Genomic DNA, 10,234 nt, shown 5'->3' with positions numbered 1-10,234 from the left:
AACAGAGCAAGGAAGAGGGAGAGAGAGAGAGAGAGAGAAGTATCGAGGGAGAAGGAGTGGGAGTGGGAAAGGAGAGAGGAAACAGAGAGCAAGGGGAAGAGAGAGAGAGAGCGAGGGAGAGGGAGAGGGAGAGAGGGAGAGGGAGAGGGAGGGAGAGAGGGAGAGGGAAGGAGAGTTGCCTGGCAGCAAGCTCAGGTGTGGATTGAGTCATGCTATCAGTACTGAGCAGACCGTCACGTTGTTGCAGACCGACTGTAAGGGTCAGACAGGCCGGCTGAGAGTGTGTGTGTGTGTGTGTGTTTGTTTGTGTGTTTGGGTGTGTGAGCGACACACACTCACTTAGGATGCTTCCGCTGAGCATGCGTCTCTCAGGCACTCTGCACTCCTCCGGAGAACTCTCGGCTGCCGTGGGCTGAGGTGTGTCCAGGGCGAGTGTGTGTGTGTGTATGTGTGTGTGTGTGTGTGTGTGTGTGTGTGAGAGAGAGCATGGCTGGACACATGGATTAAAAGCCACACACACACGTCCTTCACAGGAGATGGACAGGTAAGAACTGCTAAGACTGCTTTTTCTTTTAAGAGAGACGTGGTCTTAGACCTAGCTAGACAGCCTGTTACTAAATCTGTGTGTGTGTGTCTGAGTGTGTGTGTGTGTGTGTGTGTGTGTGTGTGTGTGTGTGTGAGTGAGTGTGAGTATGTATGTGTGTGTGTGTGTGTGTGTGTGTGTGTGTGTGTGAGTGTATATGTGTTGTGTGTCTTGGTGTGTGAGATACATCCGTGGGTTGCTTATCTCCGCCGGTAGTTTGTGCTGTGTGTGTGTGTGTGTGTGTGTGTGTGTGTGTGTGTGTGTCTAGGAGAAGAGGAGAGGCTGTAAATAGCAGCAGACAGGCTGGAGAACTGCGAGGAGTCTCTGGCTCCGTCGGGCAGTTGGTTTTGAAACTCTCTGTAGCCGCTCTGAGAAGCCTCGTTAACGCCGCGGAGAAAATGAAACGTCTCCTGACCAGCGCTGTCGGCACAGAAGTGTGTGTGTGTGTGTGTGTGTGTGTGTGTGTGTGTTTGTGTGTCTTTTGAGAGAGAGATTGAGACTGGAAGTCTGTGTGCTGGAGGAGAGGGAGAGAGACAGGACTGAGGTGTGTGTGTGTGTGTGTGTGTGTGTGTGTGTGTGTGTGTGTGTGTGTGTGTGTGTGTGTGTGTGTGTTAACATTCTTATTTGGGACATTGTGTCTAAATGCAGGCTGTGTAAGAGCAGCTGTGGGGAGATTTGAGAAGGATGACAGATCATTAGACGAGTAAAAACAAGGTGTTTGGTCACTGAGGACACCCAGGGTGTGTGTGTGTGTGTGTGTGTGTGTGTGTGTGTGTGTGTGTGTGTGCGAGTGCGCGTGCACATTTCTGAAATAATGAGTCTTATAATAATTATCGCACTCTGCACTTCACACTGTTTTTGCGACTGAGTTGTGCCTGACGACTGTAGACCACACACAGATACACAGTCACACACCTACAGACGTACACACTCAGACAGACAGGTATGCACATAAGTGTACAAACACACACACACACACACACATGCACAGACACACACACACACACACACAGACACACACAGTGTAAACACATATACAAAATTAGCACATATACATGAACATGAACACACTTACACACACACACACACACACACACACACACACACACACAGACACACACATGCACACACAGTGTAAACACATATACAAAATTAGCACACATACATGAACATGAACTCACACACAGACACACACAGAGACACACACAGACACACACACACACACACACACACACACACACACACACACCTACACACCTACAGTACACACCTACACACACACACACAAACACAGACACACACACACACACGCCTCTATCATCTGTACGCCTGCCTACCGCGCCTACTGCAGGTCCTCCATGGGCCTTGGCGGTGACACAGTGCAGCCTCTCTAGTGGTCGGCGAGCTGGAGAGCTCATCAGCGCTAATCAGAAAACCAACACAGAGATATTAGCATATTAGCATATTAGCATATTAGCATAGCCCGCGGCCCGCTCCGCTCCGCTCCACGGACTCGTCTCAGCGCGGCTCGGGATGCTAGCTATGGCTGACAATCTGTTTGTTTAGCTTCCACTTTGGCTCTCTCAGGAAGCGACTGCCTGTGCTCTCTCTCTCTCTGTCTCTGTCTCTCTCTTCTCTCTCTCTCTATCACTCTCTCTCTCTCACACTTTCTCTCTCTCTCCCTTTCACTCTCTTTCTCTCTCTCTCTCTCTCTCTCACTTTCTCTCTCTCTCTCCCTCTCTCTTTCTCCCCCCTCACTCTCTTTCTCTCTCTCTCTCTCTCGCCTTGACAGAAATACAATTCCGCGGGAGAGCCCGAGCCAACTTCTTCTCTCGTTGCCTCAGGAGCAACAGCGGAACGGTAGCTGTCGAGAAATCTTGGCCGTTGAACTTCTGTGCATGCTGCCTGAGGGGAGCGGCTGGTGCATCTTTAAGCGCATGCATGAAGGGAATAATGTAAAAAACACAAAACAAAAGGAAGAAAAAAAGCGAAACAAATCTAGAGTTTCTATTTCATATGGCTTCGTCTGTTCTTTCGGAGTCTCTAACCTCGTAAAGGAGGTGGGAGATGCTTAGTACAGTACAGTGCAGCACAGAGATAGAATCTGCAGAACACACAATGAATGCAACCCTACCAAGTCTGTCTTAGGACTGAACTAACATAACCTGCCTGAAATGTTCACTCTAATTGGACGCTATTCTGTCGCACGAGAGGGAGACCTCCATGTTTATATCATTCCCATGTTACGCAAGTGGTTGTGAGGCCTGCAATATGTGATGCAGCAAAAGGTGTGTGTGTGTGTGTGTGTGTGTGTGTGTGTGTGTCTGTGTTTGGTGTCTCCTGTGAGACAGGTAGGCTGTGGGCTGTCAGAACCACCGCAGCGCTCAGAACACCCTTCAGAACTGCAGCTGGTGGAAAAGGAAGGAGCACATCTTAATTGTCTTCTCTTGTCTTCTCTTTTTTTGAAACTTCCGTGTTGTTTGTGTTTGTCTTTGTGTTTGTCTTTGTCTTGTTCCTCCTTCTCCTGATCCGATGCAGCCGAGTGTTATCTCAGGTAGTTCTAACAGCATGCACACGGCTTTGATGGGGAGGGAGTGAAGAGATATCCGCCCACACACACACACACACACACACACACACACACACCGACACACACACACACACACACACACATATACACACCGACACCGACACACACACACACTCCTGTGCTCCCTGGGCTGTTTGATTGGCACTGATTGAGTGAGAGACTCCCAGGAGGAGGCTCCTCTAAACACACACTCGGTTGCCCGCGGATACAGATGCGGATATGGCAGCGGGGAGGCGCGGTAGGGAGTGAAAAGGAGGAAAAAGTCAAAAGAAAAGTACAGTAGCTTAGCATCCACTTGGAATATGCACCTCACGGCTATCGCTTAACACAGTAGCTTAGCATCCACTTGGAATATGCACCTCACGGCTATCGCTTAGCACAGTAGCTTAGCATCCACTTCGAATATGCACCTCAATACTGGGGGCTTGGATGTTGATTGGTCTAGACAGGTGAGCCAGTGCTGGGGGTCTGAATGGTCATTGGCCAGGGAGGTTGACCAGCGCTGGGGGCTTGGATGTTGATTGGTCTAGACAGGTGGACCAACGCTGGGGGCCTGAATGGTCATTGGCCAGACAGGTGGACCAACGCTGGGGGCTTGGATGTTGATTGGTCTACTCTAGACAGGTGAGCCCGAGCTAGAGGCCTGGATTCTGATTGGTCAGACTGGACAGGTTGGCGGGTCCTGACTGCCATACTGTATATGTATTGTGACTCAGGGCAGATGGGGAAGGCTCTCTGTGAAGGGACAGTGGATAGAGTGGTCAAAGCTCCTGTCCCTTACACCTAGTCCTAACAGCATCCGAACGAGCGAGCCACCGTGATAAAAATCAGTGAGATCACTTTTGTTTTTATTTAGAGCGAGCGATCTACAGCGATGAAATCAGTTAGATCACTTCTGTTTTTATTAAGAGCGAGCGATCTACAGCGATGAAATCAGTTAGATCACTTTTGTTTTTATTTAGAATGTCCTGACTGACCGCAGCACAATGCAACGCAGCACGGCGAGATACAGCCGCAGAGAACTGACCCTGCTCACGACCCTGTAGACCCCGTTGTGTGTGTGTGTGTGTGTGTGTGTGTGTGTGTGTGTGTGTGTGTGTGTGTGTGTGTGTGTGTGTGTGTGTGTGTGTGTGTGTGTGTGTGTGTGTGTGTGTGTGTGCATTTGCGTTATGTTTAGCCCGTGCCCGTGCGTGTGTGATGTGATGTGATGTGTAGACTCAGGTGAGCATGGCCCCTCAGATCAATAGGCCCTTAAAAGCCGATCGAAGCAGCCCCTCTGCGGGCCCGGTGGAGTGGGGGAGATTTATCGAGCCTCGTTTGCTCGCGCCTTCATCCTGTTCGTCAAAGTGCCACGAGCCATCAGGCACTCTCTCCATCCTGCTTCAGCCTGTGTGTGTGTGTGTGTGTGTGTGTGTGTGTGTGTGTGTGTGTGTGTGTGTGTGTGTGTGTGTGTGTGTCTGTGTGTGTCTGTGTGTGTGTGTGTGCCATTAGGCATGCTCTCCAGCCTGGGTGGCTGCAAGTTGTGCTTGACTGAATGTCTGTCGCCTGCATGCACCATTGTAATGTGTGTGGGTATGTGACGTGTGTGTGTGACGTGTGTGTTTGTGTGTGTGTGGGGGGGGGGGGAGTGTGAAGCGTGTGTCAGTTCTGATTTGAGTGGTTTCTGGGGTTTCTTTCTCAAGGCCACGGAATGTACATGGTCATTCAGTAACTACGATTGGCCAATTGTGCGGCACTGCTGCAAAGTGGAACACTACATCACAGGTTTCCAAGCGACAAGGTGACGAATACAGAGAGAGAGAGAGAGAGGGAAAGAGAGACAGACAGAGAGAGAGATAAAGAAAGAGAGAGAGACAGAGAAGGAGAGAGAGAGAAACAGAGAGGGGGTGAGAAAGAGAGAGCGGGAGAGAGAGAGAAAACAGAAAAATAGTGAAAGAGAGCGAGAGAGAGGAAGAGGAAGAAAGCGAGCGAGGGATTGAGAAAAGGAGGAATGACGAGTGTTTTGGTGCAGTGCTTGTGACTGGGTGTTGTCAGGGCAGAGGATTCTGGGAGTGACTGAAGGCATTCAGATGGCACATGGACCAGAGGGGCTTATGGGAGAGGAGGGAGTGTGTGTGTGTGTACAGTATGTGTGTGTGCGTGTGTGTGTGTGTGTGTGTGTGTGTGTGTGTGTGTGTTTGTGTGGGGGGGCGGGGGGGGGGGGGGGATCAGGAGGTGGAAAGCATTGTTATGGTGCAGCAGTGCGGGACACAAAACCCTCCTCTCTTTTCTCTCTCTCTCTCTCTCTCACTCTCGCACTTGCCATTTCTCTCTTTTTGTGTCAGTCACTGTGTTTCTCTCAGACACAATCTTTTCTCTCTCTCTCTCTCCCTCTCCCTCTATCCTTCTCTCTCTCTCGGTCTCTCCCCCCAGGCTTCTGTGCTTTTTGGCTTTGGGTTGGTCAACCCAGCAGACGTGTAACTCTTAAACGTGTGCCAGATCAGAGCCACATCAGGGCCAGATCAGAGCCAGATCAGGTCAAGGCTGTAATCTGGGACTATATACCTGGAATACCCTGGCGATTTAAATAAATAATCCAGCTTTTGCATATCTCCCTGTTGTAGTGTGTGTTTGTACGCTTCACATCGGATTAGCCAATCCCATCGTGACATCTTCTCTCTCTCTCTCTCTCTCTCTCTCTCTCTCTCTCTCTCCCTCTTTCTCAGAGCTGCCCAGAAGCTCAACCTCTCCTCCAAGAAGAGGAAGCAGCGTCCGGCCCCCCCAGTGGCGAGTGACCCCCCCCTCTTCCCCACCAACTTCAGCGGCATCCTCCAGGTGTCCCCCCCTCCGGCCCCCCCATGCCTACTACGCGCTGTCAACAAGGTCAAGGACAACCCAGGACTGGGCAAGGTAGGGGCAACCTTATACATGTCCACATATGCGTACATACATACATACATACATACATACATACATACTCAACCCAGGACTGGGCAAGGTAGGGGCAACTAACCAAAGACCTTATACATGTCAACGTATGCACTCATACATACATACATACACAACCCAGGACTGGGCAAGGTAGGGGCACCCAACCAAAGACCTTATACATGTCAACGAATGCACTCATACTGTACATGCATACATACACAACCCAGGACTGGGCAAGGTAGGGGCAACCAACCAAAGACCTTATACATGTCAACGTATGCACTCATACATACATACATACATACATACACAACCCAGGACAGGGCAAGGTAAGGGTCAACCAACCAAAGACCTTATACATGTCAACGTATGCACACATACGTACATACATGCATACATACACACGTCCCAGTACTGGGCAAGGTAGGGGCAACCAACCAAAGACCTTACAGTATGTATGCCAACATATACACACATACATGCATACACACATACTCAACCCAGGACAGGGCGAGGTAAGGGCAACCAACCAAAGACCTTATGTATGCCAACATGCACACATACTACAGTATATATACACAACTCAGCACCTTATACTGTATGTCAACATTACATACTGTACACACATACATTGTGGGAAAATCAACAAAAAAACAACAAATTCATACATAACAACATACATTACAAATATACTGAATATACTGTTTAGGCTACTTAGATATACAGTACATAACTTACATGTACAGTACGTGCAGACATTATGTATGCATAGATTACAGTCATGATCATAGACCACAGACCATTATCCACAGACACATCTTTCTCAAAGACAGCCATCCACTGTACCCACATTAAACCCAGTGAGAGGATCCACAGTAGCCAAGGACACTCGTGGGTACGGGGGAATTTGTACTGCACCTCCGGGACCCTGTCGGAGAAATCACATGCCGTGCGGAGAGATCCAAGGCTCTAATTAATCTCTAATTCAATTATAACGTCAGGAAATGTGACATGTGCCATGCGGAACGTGGAATGGCTCCCCCAAGAGCCACTGGTCAATTTAAAACTCTGCACACATTACCAGTGACCTGAAAGCAATTACAACAACAACAATAACAACAACAACAACAACAGTAACGACGACAACAACAACAACAAGATGCTGAGATGCTATATGAGATGCTGTCTGCTTTGCTGGAATTACCTCGGTTCACCCCTCAGTAATGAGACTCATTTTGAGGGAATTACCCCCGGTGTATCTGACACGGCTGCTCCGGAACGTTCCGGCGTGTTTTTTTATGACGCTGTCAGACTCTTGACAGATCCGGTAGCACATAGGGAGAGAAAGAGAGCAGACTAACATTCATTAGAATGGTGCTGGGGTTGCAGAATTACAGGGGTGTAAAAGGATTAGCCTCACCCCTGCAGGCGATCATGTGAGCTACTCCTCGCTCTCAATCAATCTGGAGGTAATTACACTGCAGTCCTTCTCGTAGCTTAGCTTACCATAGCACATCCCAGAATTGCCTCAGAATTGCCTCAACATAAAATTCCCTTGCATTCCAGTCTCATAGCTTACTATAGCACAGCCTAGAATTGCCTCAGTCTGAACATAAATTCCCTAGCACCCTAGCCTCATAGATTATCGTAGCACATCCTAGAATTACCACATTTTCATAGCTTAACATAGCCATAACTTCAGTCTCATAGCTTAGCATCAGGCATAACTTGCATATATCCTGGCATAGCATATCATAGAATATCATAGCATATCATAGCCTCACTGCAGTCTCATTGTCCAGCCTTGCATCCAGGTATAGACCATTTCAAGAGAGTTCCATGATCACTATCATAGTTCTTCCCACAAGGTTTCCGTTTTAACATTCCATTATGCGGCGGAAGTAGTTTGGGAACAAAATAGAACGTTGTTTTTCTTGTTGAGAGGGTCTAGATTCTCTAGAATAATCGACAGCAAGAGTTGAGGGCTCAGAACCACTGGCCAGTCCAGTAATGGCGCCCCCTGTTGGGAGTGTGCGGTCAGTAGGGGTTAAATGACAGGCCCTGTCCATCTGTCTCCCGACTGCTCACGCTGGGGATTGTGTCTGCCACTAGAGACATGATGATGCTGGAATATCACCATAGGGACATCTCTTTCTGTCACACACACATACATACAAAACAGAATGCATGTGACACCCTCCCACCCACACTTATCACACACACACACACACTCACACACACACACACACATACACACACACACACACACACACACACACACACAAAATGGCATGTACGTACCCTCCCACACACACTTATCTCTCACACACACACACACACACACACACACACTCTCTCATACAAGCATACAGTTCTACGCCCACACCCACATGGTCCCAAGCACACACACGCCCACACACTCTCTGTGGCTCTCACTTGCCCTGTCTTGCCCTCCCCCGCAGTGTAACATCACTCTCTCACACACACACACACACACATGCACTCTGCTCTACCCTTTAACACTCATCTCATACATTTTCACACTGTCTCTCACACACACGTATGTGCTCTGCCCTTCTGTCTCTCTCTCTCTCTCTCTCACACACACACACACACACACACACACACACATACGCACACACATACACACACTCACTCACTTACTCACTCACTCACTCATCTCTCACTCCCATCCCCCTCTCTCGGTGTAAATGAGAGAACAAACCAAAGCCAAGGCTCTGCATCCTTTACAGCAGCAGTGTGTGTGTGTGTGTATGTGTTTATACTGTGTGTGTGTGTGTGTGTGTGTGTGTGTGTGTGAGTATATGTGTGCCCAGAGGGTCATGCAGCCACAGCGCTGCTTCTCTAAGCTGTCATTTGTCAGCTTCTCCATTCGCTGGGGCCAGCCTGATGAGATGGCTGCACCCTAATGCCACACACACGCATACACACACACACACACACACACGCACGCACACACACCGCCATCGATCGAGCGTGTAATGACTTTCAGCTTCTTTTGGTCCATTTTGCGGAGTCTTTCTGGGCCGAGCTCATTGACTGAGAACAAATGACCGGCGAGGACAAAATCAAACGGACATCTAGGAAGGACAAACATGTCGCCGCAGCCCGATTTACCCACCGTGGGGCAGTTTTTCACCCTCTCTTGCCCCGATTACCCCATCAATTCACACGCCGGGATGAGAAATGTGCAATATATATATCTCAGTATTACCACTGAGCTAATCGAATCACAAGGTTTATGGAGAAGAACGGAACACGTAAATATTTCTACATCGCTTGAGCAGGAGGACGTGTGTGAGGGTGGTGCGCTGATGTTTTGATATGTTTGTCAGTGCTTCCTTGGTGTTTTTGGTAAATGGTGCGTATGGCTTCAGCATTTTAACGCAGCTGGATGTCTGAATAATATCCCCGAACCAAAACGTTTCGTGTTTCGTTCAGCTTATTTGCAGACAAAAAGCTGGAATTAGAGCCAGTCCAATCTGGCTGTCTGGGGTGCAGTGCCTCTGTGGGCTTGGCAGATCCTGCGTCCGTGTTAGCCAAGATGTCTGCCGAAAATCATCCAACACATTGCAACACTTTCAATGCAGGCCCCTCAGGAGAAGCCCAACATGTGTTTAGACTTAAAGCCCCCCCCCCCCCCCCCCATTTATTCTGCGCACGTTTACTCACGATGATCCTCCACCACACTCCACTTTCAGCCCTGGCTTTGGTCCTGTGTCCTTGACTGCATCCACGACTTGACCTTGGCCTCCTTGACTAAGTGTCCTTGACCTGGCTTGATGACTCATCTATGGGAAACGAGAGCACAACAACAAAAACAAACAGTGGATCAGCATCTGAAGTGTGTTCAAAATATCATACAAAGTCAAAAAAGTTTATGACCATTTCCACTGTTTACACAAAAATGCTGAAATCGAAAAGTTCAAAGAATACATATTTGCCTCGAAGCACTCGCCTGTATGTGGCTTCTTCTGCTGGTTTAGAAGAACCAACCTCTGATATGGCCAGTGCGTCATGACACACAACACACACACACACACACACACACACACACACACACACACACACACACACACACACACACACACATAGACACAGCCTCCACCCCACCTTTCATGGCTGTCCAT

At 48.8% G+C, this 10,234-nt stretch overlaps 1 protein-coding gene across 2 annotated transcripts in view; it reads left to right on the top strand.

Annotated features, from left to right (window-relative positions):
• The window catches only part of kif26ba (kinesin family member 26Ba), a 137,101-nt gene that overhangs the window by 83,096 nt on the left and 43,771 nt on the right, over positions 1-10,234 (top strand). For both annotated transcript variants that reach the window (XM_062522912.1, XM_062522911.1), the window contains exon 5: positions 5,879-6,062. In XM_062522912.1, coding sequence (XP_062378896.1) covers positions 5,879-6,062 — 184 coding nt within the window. The remainder of the gene's footprint in view (positions 1-5,878; positions 6,063-10,234) is intronic.

This window comes from Sardina pilchardus, chromosome 20, assembly GCF_963854185.1.
Source record: "Sardina pilchardus chromosome 20, fSarPil1.1, whole genome shotgun sequence".
Taxonomy (NCBI): domain Eukaryota; kingdom Metazoa; phylum Chordata; class Actinopteri; order Clupeiformes; family Clupeidae; genus Sardina; species Sardina pilchardus.
The sequence above is the reverse complement of the archived record's forward strand: the minus strand, read 5'-3'. Positions and strand labels throughout refer to the sequence as shown.